Raw genomic sequence first — 21104 nt, 5'->3', positions numbered from 1 at the left:
GGCCTACCACTGTTGTGTCATCTGCAAACTTAATGATGGTGTTGGAGTTGTGCCTGGCTGTGCAGTCATGAGTGAACAGGAAGTACAGGAGGGGACTGAGCACACACCCCTGAGGGGCCCCTGTGTTGAGGATCAGCATGGCGAATGTGTTGTTACCTACCCTTAACACCTGGGGGCGGCCCGTCAGGAAGTCCAGGATCTAGTTGCATAACGTGTTTAGTCCCAGGGTCCTTATCTTATTGATGAGCTTTGAGGCACACTATGGTGTTTACATTTACATTTAAGTCATTTAGCAGACGCTCTTATCCAGAGCGACTTACAAATTGGAAAGATCATACATATTCATCCTGGTCCCCCCGTGGGGAATGAACCCACAACCCTGGCGTTGCAAGCGCCATGCTCTACCAACTGAGCCACACGGGACCAGTGTTGAACGCTGAGCTGTAGTCAATGAAGAGCATTCTCACATAGGTATTCCTTTTGTCCAGGTGGGAAAGGGCAGTGTGGAGTGCAATAGAGATTGCATCATCTGTGGATCTGTTGGGGCGGTATGAAAATTGGAGTGGGTCTAGGGTTTCTGGGATAATGGTGTTGATGTGAGCCATGACCAGCCTTTCCAAGCACTTCATGGCTACAGACGTGAGTGCTACGGGTCGGTAGTCATTTAGGCAGGTTACCTTAGTGTTCTTGGGCACAGGCACTATGGTGGTCTGCTTAAAGCATGTTGTTATTGCAGACTCGGTCAGGGAGAGGTTGAAAATGTCAGTGAAGACTTGCCAGTTGGTCAGCGCATGTACACGTCCTGGTGATTCATCTGGCCTTGTGAATGTTGACTTGTTTAAAGGTCTTACTCACATCGGCTGCGGAGAGTGTGATCACACAGTCTTCCGGAACAGCTAGTGCTCTCATGCATGTTTCAGTGTTATTTCCCTGAGCATTGAAGTAGTTTAGCTCATCTGGTAGGCTCGTGTCATGGACAGCTCTTGGCTGTGCTTCCCTTTGTGGTCTGTAATGGTTTGCAAGCCTTGCCACATCTGACAAGCGTCAGAGCCGGTGTAGTATGATTCGATCTTATTGACGCTTTGCCTGTTTGATGGTTCGTCGGAGGGAATTGCGGGATTTCTTATAAGCTTCCGGGTTAGAGTCCCGCTCCTTGAAAGCGGCAGCTCTAGCCTTTAGCTCAGTGCGGATGTTGCCTATAATCCATGGCTTCTGGTTGGGGTATATACTAGAGGTCGACCGATTAATCGGAATGGCCGATTAATTAGGGCCGATTTCAAGTTTTCATAACAATCGGAAATCGGTAATTTTGGATGCCGATTTATCCCGAATTTAAAAACATATATATATTTTTTTTTATACACCTTTATTTAACATTTATGGTGGAATATAGCTCATTCAATGCTGTCTTACCACCCCAGTCAGAGGCTGGCACTATGTAAACAGCTACGAAAAATACAGATAAACTCTCTAGGTAGATAGAGTATCTCATGAAAAGCTGAAGACCACACTACCTCAGGTGAGCAATAGCTCGAGACTTCCTTAGAAATCGTGCACCAGCTGTTATTTACAAATATACGTAGTCCGCAGCCCCTTGTCTTACCAGACGCCGCTGTTCATTCCGTGAAGCATAAGGTATTACAGTTTTGAATGTCCCGTTGGTAGTTTAATCCTCTGCGTAGGTCATCTATTTTATTGTCCGAAGATTGCACGTTTGCTAGCAGAATGGAAGAAAGTGGGGGTTTATTCGATCGCCTACGAATTCTCAGAAGGCAGCCTGCCCTCCGGCCCCTTTTTCTCCGCCTCGTCTTCACGCAAATCTGGGCCTGTAACCGAGAAAGCAGTATATTGTTTGCGTCGGGCTCCTCAGACTCGTTAAATGAAAAAAAGGATTCTGCCAGTCCAGTGTAAGTAATCGCATTCCTGATGTCCAGATTAGAGGTCAACCGATTAATTGGAATGGCCGATTAATTAGGGCCTATTTCAAGTTCGTAACAATGGGTTTTTGGCATGCCGATTAATATTACAACCCACGAGGAGACTGTGGCAGGCTGACCACCTGTTATGCGAGTGCAGGCAGCAAGGAGCCATGGTAAGTTGCTAGGTAGCATTAAACTTATCTTATAAAAAAAATCAATCTTAACAATCACTAGTTAACTAGCTTGTCCTGCGTTGCATATAATCAATGCAGTGCCTGAAATTGTCACTTCTCTTGCGTTCAGTGTAAGCAGAGCCAGGGTATATGCAGCAGTTTGGGTTGCCTGGCTCATTGCGAACTGTGTGAAGACCATTTTTTCGCCATAATTTTACATAATTATGACAACATTGAAGGTTGTGCAATGTAACAGCAATATTTAGACTAAGGGTTGCCACCCGTTCAATAAAATACGGAACGATTCCATATTTTGATGAAATAATAAACTTGTTTCGAAATGATAGTTTCCCGATTTTACCATATTAATAACATAAGGCTCGTATTTCTGTGTGTATTATATTATAATTAAGTCTATGGTTTGATAGAGCAGTCTGTTGAGCGGTGGTAGGCAGCAGCAGGCTCGTAAGCATTCTTTCAAACCACACTTTTCTCCGTTTGCCAGCAGCTTTTCGTAATGCTTGAAGCACAGTACTGTTTATGACTTCAAGCCTATCAACTCCCGAGATTAGGCTGGCAATACTGTAGTGCCTATAAGAACATCCAATAGTCAAAGGTCTATGAAATACAAATGGTATAGAGAGAAATAGTCCTATAATAACTACAACCTAAAACTTCTTACCTGGGAATATTGAAGACTCATGTTAAAAGGAACAGCCAGCTTTCATATGTTCTCATGTTCTGAGCAAAGAACTTAAACGTTAGCTTTTTTACATGGCACATATTGCACTTTTACTTTCTTCTCCAACACTGTGTTTTTGCATTATTTAAACCAAATTGAACACGTTTCATTATTTATTTGAGTCTAAATTGATTTGATTGATGTATTATATTAAGTTTAAATAAGTGTTCATTCAGTATTGTTGTAATTGTCATTATTACAACTAATATATATTTTTCTAATCAATAATCGGCATATTTTTGGTCCTCCAATAATCGGTATCGGCGTTGAAAAATCATAATCGGTCGACCTCTAGTCCAGAAGTTATTTTCGGTCATAAGAAACGGTACTGGCAACATTATGTAAAAAATAAGTTGCAAACAATTGAACAAAAAACAATCGAATGGGGGCACGTAAAATGTCTGCCTTCTCCGGCGCCATTTTAAAAGTCTAAGCTACTTTAAATGGAATCCTTTTGTTCTCAGGTATTTTTTTTCCTCAACCAGAAGAGACTAGGCTATGTTCATTCACCATTACTATAATGACACAGGAAGTTTGTTGTCAACATTTCCGCACACATTGATGATAAATAGTCGTGTTCAGGCAACAACAAAAAGAAAGTGCATTTGGAAATGATTCAGACCCCTTGACTTTTTACACATTGTTATGTTACAGCCTTATTCTAAAATGTATTAAATTGTTTTTTTCCCCTCAAGCTACACACAATACCCCATAATGACAAAGCAAAAATCGGTTTAGACATTTTTGTAAATCTATTTTTTAAAAGCATACAGTACCAGTCAAAAGTTTGGACACTAATTTGCATTATTCTAGAAGTGTTTGCCTTATGGAAGCGGGATTGATTCTCACAACAAAAATGTATATGTATGTACAGTTGAAGTCAGAGGTTTACAAACACTTAGGTTGGAGTCATTAACTTTTTTCTACAACTCCATACATTTCTTGTTGACAAACTATAGTTTTGGCAAATCGGTTAGGTCATCTACTTTGTGCATGACAAGTAATTTTTCCAACAATTGTTTACAGACAGGTTATTTCACTCACAATTCCAGTGGGTCAGAAGTTTACATACACTAAGTTGACTGTGTCTTTAAACAGCTTGGAATATTCCAGAAAATGATGTCATGGCTTTAGAAGCTTCTGATAAATGATGTCAATTAGCCCGAGTCAATTGGAGGTGTACCTGTGGATGTATTTCCAGGCCTACCTTCAAACTCAGTGCCTCTTTGCTTGGGAAAATCAAAAGAAATCAGTCAAGACCTCAGAAATATAATTGTAGGCCTCCACAAGTCTGGTTGATCCTTGGGAGCAATTTCCAAAGTCCTGAAGGTACCACGTTCATCTGTACAAACAATAGTACGCAAGTATAAACACCATGGGACCACGCAGCCGTCATACTTCTCAGGAAGGAGATGCGTTCTGTCTCCTAGAGATGAACGTACTTTGGTGTGAAAAGTGCAAATCAATCCCAGAACAGCAGCAAAGGACCTTGTGAAGATGCTGGAGGAAACAGGTACAAAAATATCTATATCCACAGTAGAATGAGTCAAATATCGACATCACCTGAAAGGCCGCTCAGCAAGGAAGAAGCCACTACTCAGAAACCGCCATAAAAAAGCCAGACTACAGTTTGCAACTGCACTGTTACGCACGCCTCTATGAAGAGGGAACGCAACACCCTGCTACAACTCAACTCCCCGTGAAGTGAAAGAGGTATGGACTGTAGGTGTGAGTAAGGATGACAAAAGGCAGAGAATTCACCGTTTACTAGGAATTTATTCCTTCACATGGTCATTTTGGGGGAAAGGGGCTGGACAGAACTTAAGCAAAGAAAGTAAATATCAAAGCCCCCTCTCCTACCTACCCACTACTTACCTAACTTAGCACCACCTGGTGCGCTAACCAAAATACAGGGGGTAGTCCACCCAGGTCTTTCCTAGTGTGCCTAGACAGTGAATATACTACGGGTATATGTATGCCCACGGGCCTCTTGCCTAAGCACTCCCTAGGTGCGTTCCCCTTCCCCCCTGGCAACAAATGAAACAATATTAAACAATTTCACAAACAAACTGGGAAACACAGGACATCAAATAAGCTCTATCTGACTGAGCAACAAACTAACACAGAACATACCAAATTTGCTCCCAGCAACAACTAACACAGTAAATAACCCACAGCCATCAGCCTTCTCTCTCAGCAATCATCTTAGGATATGCAATCAATCTCCCCTCTGAGCAACAGAACACTGGCTTATATAGCTTCAGAAGGAATCTAATTGAAGACAGCTGCGTCCTGACGAGGGGGCGGGGTCAGCTCTCCAATCATCAATTCGGGGCCGACCAATCAGCTGCTTGGGGAGAATTTCAGGAAGCCATTTCCTGAAACACACACTCAAATACACAAACGACAACACAGAAACTGGGGAACGTAACATGCACATGGGGACAAAGATCGTACTTTTTGGAGAAATGTCATCTGGTCTGATGAAACAAAAATAGAACTGTTTGGCCATAATGAACATTGTTATTTTTGGAGGAAAAAGGGGGATGCTTGCAAGCTGAAGAACACCATCCCAACCGTGAAGTACGGGGGTGACAGCATCATGTTGTGGGAGTGCTTTTCTGCAGGAGGGTCTGGTGCACTTCACAAAATAGATGGCAATATGAGGAAGGAAAATTATGTGGATATATTGAAGCAACATCTCAAGACATCAGTCAGGAAGTTAAAGCTTGGTCGCAAAGGGGTCTTCCAAATGGACAATGACCCCAAGCATACTTCCAAAGTTGTGGCAAAATGGCTTAAGGACAACAAAGTCAAGGTATTGGAGTGGCCATCACAAAGCCATGACCTCAATCCCGTAGAAGATTTGTGGGCAGAACTGAAAAAGCGTGTGTAAGCAAGGAGGCCTACAAACCTGACTCAGTTACACCAGCTCTGTCAGGAGGAATGGGCTAAAATTCACCCAACTTATCGTAGGAAGCTTGTGGAAGGCTACCTGAAACATTTGACCCAAGTTTAACAATTTAAAGGCAATGCTACCAAATAGTAATTGAGTGTATGTAAACTTCTGACCTACTGGGAATGTGATAAAAGAAATAAATGCTGAAATAAAACATTCTCTCTACTATTATTCTGACATTTCACATTCTTAAAATAAAGTGGTGATCCTAACTGACCTAAGACAGGGAATTTTTACTAGGATTAAATGTCAGGAATTGTGAAAAACTGAGTTTAAATGTATTTGGCTAAGGTGTATGTAAACTTCTGACTTCAGCTGTGTGCGTGTGCGTGTGTGTGTGTGTGTGAATGGTGAATGCACCAATTTGTAAGTCGCTCTGGATAAGAGCGTCTGCTAAATGACTTAAATGTAAATGTAAATGTGTGTGTGTGTGTACAATGTAGAAATTAGTAAATATAAAGAAAAACCCTTGAATGAATAGGTGTCCAAACTTTTTACACACACACGCATATTTATATATATATTTACTGTATGTATGTATGTATGTATGTATGTATGTATGTATGTATGTATGTATGTATGTATGTATGTATGTATGTATGTGTATATGTATATCTGTGTATGCGTGTGTGTGTAAAACATTTGGACACCTATTCATTCAAGGGTGTTTCTTTATATTTACTAATTTCAACATTATAGAATAATAGTGAAGACATCAAAACTATGAAAAAACACATATGTAATCATGTCATGTAACCAAAAAAAGTGTTAAACAAAACAAAATATATTTTAGATTCTTCAAAGTAGCCACCCATTGCCTTGATGACAGCTTTGCACACTCTTGGCATTCTCTCAACCAGCTTTATGAGCAATGCTTTTCCAACAGTCTTGGAGTTCCCACATATGCTTAGCACTTGTTGGCTGCTTTTCCTTAACTCTGCGGTCCAACTCATCCCCAAACCATCTCAATTGGGTTGAGGTCAGGTGGTTGTGGAAGCAAGGTCATCTGATGCAGCACTTCATCACTCTCCTTCTTGGTCAAATAGCCCTTACACCCCCAGTGGTGTGTTGGGCCATTGTCCTGTTGAAAAACAAATGATAGTCCCATTAAACCCAAACCAGATGAGGTGGCGTATCGCTGCAGAATGCTGTGGTAGCCATGCTAATAAATCACAGAATGTGTCACCAGCAAAGCACCCCCACACCAACACACCACCTCCTCCGTGCTTCACGGTGGGAACCACACATGCAGAGATCATCCGTTCACTTTCTCTGTGTCTTACAAAGACACGGTGGTTGGAACCAAAAATCTCATATGGACTCATCAGACCAAAGGACATATTTCCACCAATCTAATGTCCATTGCTTGTGTTTCTTGGCTTAAGCAAGTCTCTTATTCTTATTGGTGTTCTTTAGTCGTGGTTTCTTTGCACCAACATCGACCATGAAGGCCTGATTCACACAGTCTCTTCTGAACAGTTGATGTTGCGATGTGTCTGTTACTTGAACTTTGAAGCATTTATTTGGGCTGCAATTTCTGAGGCTGGTAACTAATGAACTCATCCACTGCAGCAGAGGTAAATCTGGGTCTTCCTTTCATGTGGCGGCCCTCAAGGGAGCCAGTTTCATCATAGCACTTGATGGTTTTTGCGAAAGTTTTTGAAATGTTCCTTATTGACTGATCTTCATGTCTTAAAGTAATGATGGACTGTCATTTCTCTTTGTTTTTTTGACTTGGTATTTTACCAAATAGGGAATCTGTATTCCACCCCTACCTTGTCACAACACAACTGATTGGCTCAAATGCATTAAGGAAAGAAATTCCACAAACTAACTTTTAACAAGGCCCACCTGTTAATTGAAATGGATTCCAGGTGACTACCTCATGAAGCTGGTTGAGAGAATGCCAAGCGTGTGCAAAGCTGTCAAAGCATAGGGTGGCTACTTTGAAGAATCTCAAATATCAAATATATTTTAATTTGTTAAACACTTTTTTGGTTACTACATGATTACATATGTGTTATTTCATAGTTTTGATTTCTTCACTATTATTCTACAACATAGTAAAAATAAAGAATAACCCTTGAATGAGTAGGTGTGTCAACTTTTGACTGGTACTGTAAGTGTTCAGACCCTCTACTCAGTACTTTGTTGAAGCACTTTTGGCATCGATTACAGCCTCGAGTCTTTGGTATGACGCTACAAGCTTGGCAAACCGGTTTCATCAGACTAGAGAATCTTGTTTCTTATGGTCAGAGTCCTTTAGGTGCTTTTAGGCAAACTCCAAGCGGACCGTCATGTGCCTTTTACTGAGGAGTGGCTTCCGTCTGGCGACTCTACCGCCAAAGGCCTGATTGGTGGAGTACTGCAGAGATGGTTGTCCTTCTGGAATGTTTTCCCATCTCCTTAGAGGAACTCTGGAGCTCTGTCAGAGTGACCATCGGGTTCCTGGTCGCCTCCCTGACCAAGGCCCTTCTCCCCCTGATTGCTCAATTTGGCCGGGTGGCCAGCTCTAGGAAGAGTCTTGGTGTTTCCAAACTTCTTCCATTTAAGAATGATGGAGGCCACTGTGTTCTTCGGCCCTACAATGCTGCAGAAATTGTTAGGTACCCTTCCCCAGATCTGTTTTTTGACACAATCCTGTCACGAACCTCTACGGACAATTCGTTCAACCTCATGGCTTGGTTTTTGCTTTGACATGTACTTCCAACTGTGGGACCTTGATAGACAGGTGTGTGCCTTTCCAAATCATATCCAATCAATTGAATTTACCACAGGTGGACTCCAATCAAGTTGTAGAAACATCTCAAGGATGATCTATGGAAACAGGATGCACCTGAGATCAATTTCGAGTCATAGCAAAGTGTCTGAATACTTAAGGTCTTTCTGATTTTAATTTAATTTATTTTTTAAATAAATTAGCATTCATTTCTAAACCTTTTCGCTTTGTCATTATAGGGTGTTTGTAGAATGAGGATTTTTTTTTAATTTAATCAATTTTAGAATAAGGCTGTCAAATAACAAAATGTGGAAAAAATCAAGCGTTCGGGAATACTTTCCGAATGCACTGCATGTTTGTTGTGCTCTCCATTACTTAGAGCACAGTACAAGTGAACTTAAGTAACCCTTAGGCCTACACTGTTTCCAGTCTGACCGGAATCTGCTTTTACATCAAACTTTTGTTTTACTTAATCCAGGCATTTTACCTGGGTATTTCAGTGCTATCAGAAAAAGCCTTTGTTTGGTAACACAGATTTGTCTGTACAGCCAGAGCAGAATCGAGGCATAATGGGAGAGGATGGCCCAGGGCTGTGGCGGTTAGGATTGCACATTTTGGGGAATATTCAGAGGTGGAAACCTTCCATGGGAATATATGGGAATTAACGGGAATATATGGGTATTAATACCATTTAAATGGAGATGTTTTTTGCATTGAATGTATTTACCATATCATATGGAGACAGAAACATAAACCTTTTACCTTATCATAAGTAGACATAATTGCAAATTATTAAATCCTTCCAATAGAAATAAAAACTAACTATTTAGTTAAGAATTGACCTTTAATTAAATGAGTTGACTCTTCACATGGGATGATTTCAATGAACAACAAAAGAAAGGGAATATTGAATGATCCCCAATAATCCATCGCATCTGTAAAATTATAGTCTCGAAACTAAAGCTTTGGTTGACTTCCTCTCAGGCTTCCATGTCTTCTCCCTGGACCTCCTCAATGTCCACCTCTTGGACATCAGACTCTGAGGCCTCATCTTCACTGTCACTTTCCAACCTTGTTGAGGATGGCTTGTTGACAGATACAAAAAGCCTCAAATTTGCCCGGATGGCCACCAATTTTTCAACCCTTCTATTGGTCAACCTGTTGCGTGCTTTGGTGTGTGTTCCCAAACAAGGACCAGTTGCGCTCTGAGGCGGCTGATGTTGGTGGGATTTGGAGGATGATGGAGGCAACAGGGGAAAGAGCCTCAGATCCACAATGTCCCTTCCACCAGTCTTCACACTTTTTGATGTATTTCAGAACTGCAGTTTCCTCTGCTTGGAGCAAGAGTGAAGTAGGCAGGGCAGTAAAGATTAGAAAAAAATGAGTAAAAAAAACAAATACAATTCCATGTACAGATAAATAGTTAAGCAGTTAGATTAAACAACTAATTTGTAAGATAAATGTTTTAAAATGAAACATGTTTGGAAACAGGTAAATTAACACTCCTCAGTTAGCAGGCTCAAGCAAGCCAAAATCCACATGGTAGCAAAAACTAACTAGCAGAAATTGTTTCAACACACTTTGCTGTAGGCTACTATTTACTAGTTAAGAATCATGTATGTCATATAAAATATATTCACCCCACCCAGTATTGTAATCAAAACTTACCAGAAAGTATGTAGTCCTTGGCTCAGACAGTGTAGTAGTGTGAGCTCAATAGCATCTCATTAGTGTGCAAGATCTTGAGAATCAGCTGTACATGTGATGGAAGAATGCACTGTGCATGTGATGAAAGAATGCACTGTGCATGCTGAGGATTGCAATTCCATTTAATTGGGGATAGTTTAACCAAAATTTGCCACAAGACCTAGAATTGCCTTATGTGTATCCCACAAAAAAAGGTTCACTGTTATAAGCTAACTTTTTTGATTAATCTAAGCCAAATTCCCAAATTCCAGTGAAACATAGTTTGGGACACTTGTGGGATGCGATAGATCCCAAATTAATACAACCACTCGCAACAAACAGATCAGAACGTTTAGCTTAAAATGTTGGTAAGCTATTAGGCTGTTTCTTTACATTATAAGCGCAGCGATGCGCACACGGCAGTAGGCGCGAATGTTCCAAAATGCAATCAATTTGCGGGATAACATGGTTCTCAAAAGTGACTGCAAATCTGATTTATGCATGTAATTCTTTAATATAAAGGTGCATTTTTATGGTTTAAATTATCTTCCCCGAACTTGAAGCTCAAGCGCCGACTATGTATGCCGGTTGTAATGCAGATTAATGTGCTTTATTTTAAGAAGTTATTTGGCCACTTTAGTTGTGATACAATCCTAGGCTAGGCTACCTGAGGTGTGCGACTAGGATTTGAAAAAGTGCAACAACAAAAAAGGCATGCGCTGTTTCTTGCCTTACTGCACATGCTGGGTGTCATTCACAAGTGATAATACATAATTCGCAAGTGATAATATTGTCACACATCAGACTTCTTAATTTAATGTTTTCTTCACATATACTAAATATATGTGTGAAATTACTTTTCATTTAGGAAGGACCATTATCATGCACCTGTCTCGGAACAAAAAAATCTCTGCACTTAAATTGCGAATGGAGGACGTTTTTCCTGTGGTTAATTTTTATGCTAGCCAATTAGGCTATACTCCTATTGTAAAGCGAAGCAATGGGTTTAATATTAGTAAAGTGGATAAATAAATATAGTAGGCTTAACCTATAGAAAGCTGATGGGATCCTTCTCTTTTTAGTAGAGGCCATCAAAACTCATGCAATTCTCATGCAATTGCATAGCTTATAGAAATGTTGCACAACATGAGCTCATGGGCTCTCGTGAAGTGTTTGATTAGATTTTCGATTACATTTGCATTGATGTCAGAGTGATTAGAGGGACAATAGAGTGCTGAGTACCAGGCAGTTAGCAAGTTTGGTATGCTACTAATGACCAGTAGCAGCATCAGAGCTTGGAGAAGCCTAGTTACTGTTAAATTGTCACATGGAATTTGACTGCAGTCATGACTCGTGACTGCCGGTGTGCTGGTTATACAGTCACCATAACAGCCCTAGGATGGCCCAGTCACTAGTACAGTCCTACCTCTGACGATCACCTCCACTCTCGCTCAGTCCCTCTCTCTCACTTACTCTCTCTGTGCTGGACTGCTCAATTACAGCTCATTGTGTTGGCTTGCACTCTGAGCTGTGTGTGTGTGTAACTGTGTTGTTGCTTATGGTGGTTCTGTTGCCCTCTGTTCCCCAGTTGGACTTGCAGATGAGGGAGGCTGAAGGGCAGGTCCAGGTGGTCTGGGGGGTGTGCCATCTTGAGACTTGGGACCTGCAGCTCAGCCCCAGCTTCACACAGGTACAGCCCACAGTCTCAGTTGTAGTGTTAAAAAGGCAATACACATTTGAAAAAACGACGTAAGTGCTTCAATACTTCTTGAGTGTAAACTGCAAACCTGAACATGTTCCTTTAGAATGTATCCCAAAACCATCAGTCCAGACAAGTCAAAGTGTAATGGCGATGATTGCTAGTGATATGATGGGATAGTTGATCGGTTTGTTTGTTGTATGTCTCTGTCAGGACCATGCCACAGGCCCCAGTGTGTTTGCAGTAAAGGACAGGCTGAGACAGCTGCTGTGTGCGGTGCGTCCCTCCGTTATGCTGAGTTGCAGGCCTGCTCATGCCACAGAGGTCAAGGTGAGAGGAAGACATACGACAACAAAAACACAGCGTCAGCACATCGTGCTCCTGTCACCCCGTGGCCATCTCTATACCTCTCCATTGATAGGTTGCTTAGTCTCTACACCCCACGTTCTTGAGTCAGGTGTGTTAGTGCTGATCTGGAACAATAGCCTGCACACCCTCTAGCTCTACATTTCTACTCTGCACTACATGGCATATGGAAGTGCCTAGTATCGCCATGTTCTCTGTCACCTTTTCTAGCAGGCACGTAACAAGGTGACATCACCGCCCAAGCCCCCCCGCGCTCACGACTGGAAGCTGCTGGTAAAGAATATCCGGGTGACGTGTAAGGAGCAAGAGGACGGTGCTGCAGGTGAGGGACCACTGGGTCACAACCTGGTTCATCTATGGAAACATGATCAAAACACTGAAGTATTGTTACAGCTCCAAATGTGCCTCATCTTGAGGTGGCTGCCAGAAGAGATGACTGCATCATGGAACCCAAGGAGCCACTGAGACTTGTTCTTTTCTGACCTCTGTTGAACCCTAATCACTGTGGTTCTAAACTCTCCTACAGTAGCAGGGCTGTCATAGCTGCAGCTCATCACCCCACAGCAGGGGCAGAGCGTATCTCCCTGAATAGATTACCGTTGATAAATGAATTTGTGGCGTTCACCACTTCTCACCCCAGTTGCTTCTTTTTCATTAAAGCAAAGTGGACAATTATGCTGGTAGGATTTTTGAAATTGGCTGTGACCCAAAACTAGAGGCAGCAGCTTTTTGGTGTGTGCTGTCTGAAAGGTTCTACCTAACTGCAGATATTTAATGAATTAAAGCAATCCAGGTCCCTTTCATTGAGTTTCAGTCTGGCTTGCCAGTCACTAGTGAAGTTTCCTGCTATCTTGTAATGGCTCCATTCCCCTTAGCTTAGCCTCAGTCCGGCCTGAAGCTGAGTTTTTAGTTGGCCAATGGCCAGGGCAACTTGTGTCTCTACCAGTTGATGCATTATTCATTCTGTTACAAGCCTGATAGCCAGAGCTGCTTTATTTCAGCCATTGACATGTAAAGGTATTGGTCACAAAGTCACTCAAAGTTATTAGCATGCTATTAAACTAAAGTGTTCAGACCATAGAAGTAGAATGAACTCATTCTAGTTCTGTGGTTCAGACATCTAAAGTCAATTTGATCTAATGTTCAAAAATCATAATGCTCCTAAATTGAGTTGTCAGTGTACTGTATTGAATAGTGTTTCATTATCCCCAACCCCAATGTTTGATTTGTATGTGAACATGCATTTCTGTTAAACTCATCTTCTGTTCTTTGCACTTTGCAGGCAGTCTGAATCCCCTGTGTGTGCTGCAGCTAGATGACCCTCCACAGAAACTCTCCACTTCAGTCCTACAGAACACAGCCAGCCCAGCCTGGGACCAGCCCTTCATCTTGTGAGTCCAGCTCCAATGCTGCCAGAAACAGTCTTTACAGACCCCGGTCTATAGGGGAAACAAAAATTAATTTGTAGCCTGTGAGCTCAATCGCTTAGTGAACACTTGCCACCGGTTGCGTAATATCCAACCCACAGTTCTCCTCTCTCCCTCATTGTCTTTCTGTTACTCATTTTCAGTTTAGTGAATGTTTCTCTTTCTCTCATCAGTGAGCTGAATGGACGATCAAAAGAGCTGAAAATTCAGCTGCTGGATGATGGGAAACCTCAGGAGAGTAAGTGTATCTTTGTTTTGAATCTCTGTCTTTAGGTACAGGGAGAGGGAATGATGCTAATAATCTGTCCCATATGCACCCAAAATAGTTCTACTTTGGAGTTGTTTTTAACAACAATGAAAGCTTTGTCTGACAGTTAAAATGTCCTCTGTATTGTGTTGTCTGCCATTTTACTCATTTATTTTTCCTGTATGTATGAAGTCTTGTAATAGCAAACTGATTGGGATGTTTTGTCTTCCTGACAGACTCCTTACTGGGTCAAGTGTCTGTGCCTTTTGATCTGGTGAAGAAGCAGCCCAAAGGACAGCTAACATTTACACTCATGACCAAAGATCAAGTGACAGGGTCACTTACTACTGAGGTAAGAACTAGCTTTTTAACTACTTAATGCATATCATATTCATGTCTATCCAACACATTAATGTTTCACACAATGTTTTTGAAGTTTTATTGACATTCCAACCAGTTATACTTGAACACGTGTGATAATCATGTCTTCACCTTCTTTCTCTTGTACCACAGTTGACATACCTGAAACCCAGTGAGGTGCGGTCGTGGCAGTCCCCTACTCCAGCCCCCACTAAGAGAGTGGAGATGGACCGCACGGTCATGCCCTGCGGTACTGTGGTCACGACAATCACTGCAGTGAAGAGTAAACCAGGTCGACCACTACTGCCTGGACTAAATATAACCCAGCGTACGTATTGAAATCACGTTTTAAGCTGGAACACCAAAAATATGGCAATAAGAGACTCATTTGAAGGTCCTTCTTATCCACATACTACAGACAACCATTATCTGGAGCTTTGATGTTCAGGCATTTAAAAAAAAAATTTTTTTTATCCCCTTTTCTCCCCAATTTTCGTGGTATCCAATCGCTAGTAATTACTATCTTGTCTCATCGCTATAACTCCCGTACGGGCTCGGGAGAGACGAAGGTCGAAAGCCATGCGTCCTCCGAAGCACAACCCAACCAAGCCGCACTGCTTCTTAACACAGCGCGCCTCCAACCCGGAAGCCAGCCGCACCAATGTGTCGGAGGAAACACCGTGCACCCGCCCCCCTCGGTTAGCGCGCACTGCGCCCGGCCCGCCACAGGAGTCGCTGGAGCGCGATGAGACAAGGATATCCCTACCGGCCAAACCCTCCCTAACCCGGACGACGCTATGCCAATTGTGCGTCACCCCACGGACCTCCCGGTCGCGGCCGGCTGCGACAGAGCCTGGGCGCGAACCCAGAGACTCTGGTGGCGCAGCTAGCACTGCGATGCAGTGCTCTAGACCACTGCGCCACCCGGGAGGCCGATGTTCAGGCATTTTGACACAAATTACTTTCTCTAGTCTAGGCTAAGCTTTACTATGAGATGTTGCTTACAGGAGATGGGCTCAGATTATTTTAAATCAAATGTATCAAAAATAGAAAATAATATTTGTATAAGTTATTAGTTGGTAAGCCACTTATCCAAGTGATCTTGTATGTTTTCAGAGAACCCCTCCAATCCTCCCAGCAGCACCAAGTCCAAGGTGTCAGGACGGAGGGTGTCGGCGCAGCCGTCCGTGCTGGGGATCATGGGGAGTAAGGCCTTGTCCTCCTCCGACACAGAGCTACTCATGCTCAACGGGACCGACCCCGTGGCTGAGGCTGCCATCCGCCAGCTCCACGAGTCCGCCAAGCAGAAGCTCAAGTCCCCGGTCAAGAAGAGCACCATCATCATCTCAGGAGTGACCAAGGTACCATAATACATAGGATTTGGATAGGGCTTTTCTGAAAGCCAAAGACGTACCTTACAAAGCAGCTAGGCAGTACACTCTACCTCTAACAGTGGGTTTTCTGTTCTGTACTCCATTTCCCAGACTCCTCTGTCTCAGGATGATGAGATGGCTCTGATGGCGGGCTATGCTGCTGCGATGGATGCCTCTATGTCGGAGGGGGGATCTCAGGAGATCGCTGTGGCAACTGCATCAGTAGTAAAAGCCAGTAGCAAACCCCCGGAGGTGTCGTCAGACCCCCAGGAGGGCCCCAGTGGAGTGGCCCAGCAGGCCCCGGAGGACTGGGAGTGCCAAGCAGGAGAGGGCACAGACCAAGATCCAGACAAAACCTCCATGTCACTATGCATCTCAGAGTCTGGATCCAAAAAGAGCAGAGGTGGGATTTGATGGAATGTGCCCTATGCAGCCCTGTGCAGACAGATCTCATTGCTGGGTATATTTTGGCCTTATTCTCTCCCACAATATTCTACTGGGCATATCACTTTGGTACCTGTCTTACACTATTCAAGTCCTAATGATCCTGGTCAACGCTCCTGTCTGTTGTTTGCTGTGTCTCTTTCTCTCCCTCTCTCTTTCCATGTCATTTATCTAATTTCTCATCGTTCATTCCTCCTGACACAATTTATCATGTCTTCCCTTGTCACTTTCTTCTTTGCCGTCTTAGAGGAAACTAATCAGAAATGATTTCCAGAAGAGTAAGTCACCTCCCGAACAGCTGTTAGTAGCTTGGTACAGTAGTGACTAGATTAGAATGCTATCCATCTGTGAAATGTGACATTCACATTTGCTTTCAGATGGTATAATATCCATTCAATTTTAGGCTGGAGCAGTGCCTAGTTTGGTTGTAAGAGCAGTTATAGGCGCATTCTGTCATGGTTGGTTCTATTTTTCAAGTCCAGATTTATTAGTTAATCCACTTTCTCTTTTTGACCTTGTCTTTGTCCGTGTTTGATTGTCCTTGTTTTCAGCTTGAGTCTTTGTCCTTGTTCAATGGTGTTTGTGTGTGTTTGTTGTTTACCCACTTACCCTAATTTACTCCAATTCATCAATATGTGGTTTGCATAAAGGTGTGGTTCACCTTTCTTCTCCTCCCAAGGTAAAATGATAGGTATCTGGATGTATCTTGCAAGGTTTTGTATTGAAGTGTGTGTCAAGTTTCCTAAACTAAGGGTGAAAGTTGGCCCACATATTCACAGTATCTCTTGCATATAACTTGGCTCCAATTTTTGAGGTGCATTGTGCAAACAAGAATTCATGTTTTTTGCCCTATCATATTAGTGAATATAGACTGGGATTATGAGGGTAGACGACACTATCTGACAGTTACTGTCAGCTAGAACAGCAGTCCCTGGCCATCTTCCGAAAACATCGTAAACCCTACCTCTAAACAGTATCTTAAATAATACACCCCCCAAAAACAATTTACAAAAACTTCACCTGCACTTCTAGCTTGACTGATAGAAAGTACATTTTTCCTCAGTAACGTAGCTGTCTGTGATACGTGGTTGTCTTAAGATGAATGCACTAACTGTAAGTCGCTCTGGATAAGAGTGTCTGCTAAATGACTTAAATGTAAAATTAAATATATTAATTTAGGACAACCTCCTCTGGTTTCCTTCTCTCCCTCCCACCAGGAGGCAGCTTCCTGCACAGGAGTGCCAAGCTGTTCTTCCGCCGGCGCCGCCAGTGCAAAGACCCGGGGATGAGCCAGTCGCACAACGACCTGGTGTACTTGGAGCAGCCTGTGACGGTAGACCAGGAGAAACGCACGTCCACCTTCAGCCGGATGCTGAACCGCAAGCTGCTGCCCACGAGCAAGAGCACAGCCAACGGCTCCACCGCCACCCAAACAGTGACACCCGCTCCTACCCCAGGGGAGCAGCATGACCCCCCCCCCCCTTCCGATAGGACTCCACCACCCTCTCCTTCCCCTCTAGGCCTCCAGCCCCCCTCTCCTTCCCCTCCAATAGTTCTCCAGCTCCCCACTCTACCACCCTCTGATAGTCCTCCACCCCCCCACTCCACCACCCTCTCCTTCCCCTCCGATAGTCCTCCACCACCCTCTCCTTCCCCTCCGATAGTACTCCACCACCCTCTTCTTCCCCTCCGATAGTTCTCCACTCCACCACGCTCTCCTTCCCCTCCGATAGTCCTCCACCACCCTCTCCTTCCCCTCCGATAGTACTCCACCACCCTCTTCTTCCCCTCCGATAGTTCTCCACTCCACCACGCTCTCCTTCCCCTCCGATAGTTCTCCACTCCCCACTCCGCCACCCTCTCCTTCCCCTCCGATAGTCCCCCACTCCACCACCCTCTCCTTCCCCTCCGATAGTACTCCACCACCCTCTTCTTCCCCTCCGATAGTTCTCCACTCCACCACGCTCTCCTTCCCCTCCGATAGTTCTCCACTCCGCCACCCTCTCCTTCCCCTCAGCTAGTCCTCCATCCCCCCACGTTGCCTCCACCTCTACCACCTTGCACTGACTGAGAGACTCCACTTCGCGGTCCGTGAATCCTCCATTACTGGTTGGAAGGCAGTATGGAGGTAAAATATTATCTTTATCTCCCTCCCTTCTGCTCCTCCACCAACCTCACTTTTTTTTTGAGCAGAAATATTTGATATTGTTTTTGGGTAATGCTAATTTGAAATGTTTTTTTTCATCACCTCCATGCCATTTCATGATAATTGTTTTGTAACATTCTTGAAACATATTCTGTATTTGTGGCCTTCTAAACCAGAAGAATAACTACTGGTGGCCAACCTGCACCCTCATCCTATTAGAGGGTAGTAACACAGATAGAACAATGAGACAGATATTTCACCGGATGTATAAATGTGAAGCATCTGGTTGGTGTTTCCACTCATTACCAAATATGGTTATGAGAGAAAGCCAAGTGGTCGTCAGCGGGAGAAGATGGAGTGAGATGGATTTTGGCCATCATTCTGCTAGTTTTCTCATTGATTAAACATTTGATGTCCATACAGTTTTCTGCTTCCATAACTAGAATCAGTAACAAACCGAGTGGACTGCACTTTGTAGACTTTACCCTTTGCCAAAGTTTTGAAAATGCCGTTGTTTTGGAGTGCAAAGGCGAATTGGGTTATTGCACACGCGCACTTCAGACTAGGCGTTCCCTACCGGAAATATTAAAATAAATTCTATAAAGTGCCAATAAGATCTCACTAGCTCGTGCTTGGCTCTGCCCACCTCCTTGTTTGTTCTGCCCAGTATGATTAATTTGCTCCCATTGGAAACGACAGGCTCTGGTCTATCTTGGGTTAGTTAAAAAAATATTTGGTAGTGAGGTCAACCCTGACCTTTGACCTCTTAAAGGATCCGATTGAAATGTGGCCCAGAGGGACCAAAGAAGGAGAGAAGAGTGGTGTTGACATGATTTGCACACATTGCTAGATACATTTTCTAGGTTTTACACTCAAGGTGTGATTTTTCAGCTTTTTAAGAGCAATTACTTGAACTGCTCTTGTGATAGAGATTATCTGTATAAATAGCAAGCAGTTTGTGTAGGCACTTTGTGATTGAGAGAGGAGTTTGTGTTGACAAAGGGAGACAGTTTGTTCCACTGCAAGGCTGATACTAGTGGGAGATGATAAAGCCTAACATTTTAATTCAAGACATCTTATCAAAAGTAAATTCACATACAAACTTCAGAGCTACTGTGAAAATCTTATGCCAGACTAAACATTTCAGACATCAACAGTTATGGCAGTTCTGTGTAAATTATATATTTTGATGTCATTGGTTATCTCATACAGTTTTGTAAAGTCCAAAATTACAGTTGGTAATAAAGAATTGGGAATTTCCACCATAAACACTATTTCAAAACAGTGCAGTGACATCATGGAGAACATGAAAATTGCAATTTTCTGTTTGATATTAACATTTAAAAATATTTTTTTGCTTTGTATTATCACTTTTCTTTTAAATATTGCAGTGTTTTAAAATGAAGTGCAATTTGCTCTAGTCTTCCGACCTAAAGATTCCTTACACTACAACTGCCTGGGGTTGGTGAGGTGGAAAATGGAACCCCAATGACATCATGCTGAGAGAGTGTCACGTTCGTTCCCTATCTCAAGGCATACTTGTTGCAGTGTTCACTAAAAACACAGTGGTCATTCACTCATGCGCTTCTGCTGTTTTTTGTTTTAAAAATGTAATGTAACATATCAGCGCTTTAAACATTGTCTAAACAGAAAGGATGATATATCTTTGGGAAATCTGAATGGTTTGACTGCTTTGGGATTTTATCTAGCTAATGATTGTACTTTTATTTAAGCAGGTAAATTAAATGAGTTGTTTTAAGATCAATTCCCTGCCAACTACTGTTTTTATTCTCATTGAATGAACCTACTGAGAGGACTGCTATACTCTGATGGACATGATGGCAGTACTCAACATGGACATGGTAGTCAGATGCCCTACTGTTTACAAGGCTTTTGAAGAGACTGGAGAACAGTTCTTCTACGTGTGTAGTGACGACAAACTGTGTGTAGTAGGATTACCTCTTGGAAATTGTCGATTTTTCAGGTATGACCAGTCTTCGAATGACTTGGGACTTGCTGTCCCAGGACGGCAGTAGCTGTGCTATCTATACCTATCATCTGGTGTTTTCGGAGGACTTGAGAATGTTGCTGAGTGGCATTAAAATGAGATAAAGAGGTGCCAATTGGATTTCCCCTCAACAACCCATATGAAAACATAATCAATGAGCTGTGTTTTTATGATATGCTTGGATGTCTGATTACACTGGGGTATCTGGTTGCTGAAAAAAAGGGTATGTCATTTGTGTTGATCTTGAACAACAGCATTAACTAAGTTCTCTGTCTGCTGCAGATACTGTATGGGGTATATGTGTCCATAATTTTTTTTTCTTTTCGTCCCTACTGTGAAGTATGAACGAGTGTCAAACGCCTCAGATCCTGTAACCGGTCACATATTTGAACAGTGGTGGGTCAAATATTGACGTAAGCTCCTGGAAGGGTTACCAATGAGCTGACTGCTCCTTGTTTCAGTAAATAAGGTCCCTTTTAGAGCCATCTTGCAGCTAGAGGTGTATGCCGAAACCCAAAGTCATCTTTAAACCTTGTTCAAACTTCAGAAAAGAATGTGGGGTGTTTTAAACATGCAAACTTGATTCTAAGCCTAATTGATGGCAACTGACAAGTGCAAGATTATGCATTTCAATAAGCAGTGGGCCTGTATATTATTAAACAGCTTCCTGACATTTTATATTGGCTCTGTGAAACGTACAGAACCTGGTTGCCTGCTAATATTTAATGGCAGTCGATGCCATGCAGGGATTATTACTAATTATTGACATATCAGGTTTAACATCTTGAGCAATAAATATTAACTGAATAACCACTCAAGTGTGCGGTTTTCTTTGA

General features: G+C 42.7%; 1 protein-coding gene across 2 annotated transcripts in view; it reads left to right on the top strand.

Moving 5' to 3' along the window:
• Nucleotides 1-21081, top strand: part of LOC139532599 (C2 domain-containing protein 2-like) — a 30564-nt gene extending 9483 nt beyond the window's left edge. The window contains exons 4-13 of one of the 2 annotated variants that reach the window (XM_071330429.1): nt 11787-11888; nt 12111-12227; nt 12477-12585; nt 13546-13654; nt 13864-13928; nt 14174-14289; nt 14451-14625; nt 15414-15658; nt 15782-16073; nt 17332-21081. In XM_071330429.1, the coding sequence (XP_071186530.1) occupies nt 11787-11888; nt 12111-12227; nt 12477-12585; nt 13546-13654; nt 13864-13928; nt 14174-14289; nt 14451-14625; nt 15414-15658; nt 15782-16073; nt 17332-17810 (1809 nt within the window). In that variant the 3' untranslated portion in view covers nt 17811-21081. Of the gene's footprint in view, nt 1-11786; nt 11889-12110; nt 12228-12473; nt 12586-13545; nt 13655-13863; nt 13929-14173; nt 14290-14450; nt 14626-15413; nt 15659-15781; nt 16074-17331 lie in introns of both variants that reach the window. The other variant, XM_071330422.1, reaches the window with a different exon arrangement.
• Nucleotides 21082-21104: the final 23 nt, after the last annotated feature.

Source organism: Salvelinus alpinus, chromosome 1, assembly GCF_045679555.1.
Source record: "Salvelinus alpinus chromosome 1, SLU_Salpinus.1, whole genome shotgun sequence".
In the NCBI taxonomy this organism is placed as follows: Eukaryota; Metazoa; Chordata; class Actinopteri; order Salmoniformes; family Salmonidae; genus Salvelinus; species Salvelinus alpinus.
The sequence above is the reverse complement of the archived record's forward strand: the minus strand, read 5'-3'. Positions and strand labels throughout refer to the sequence as shown.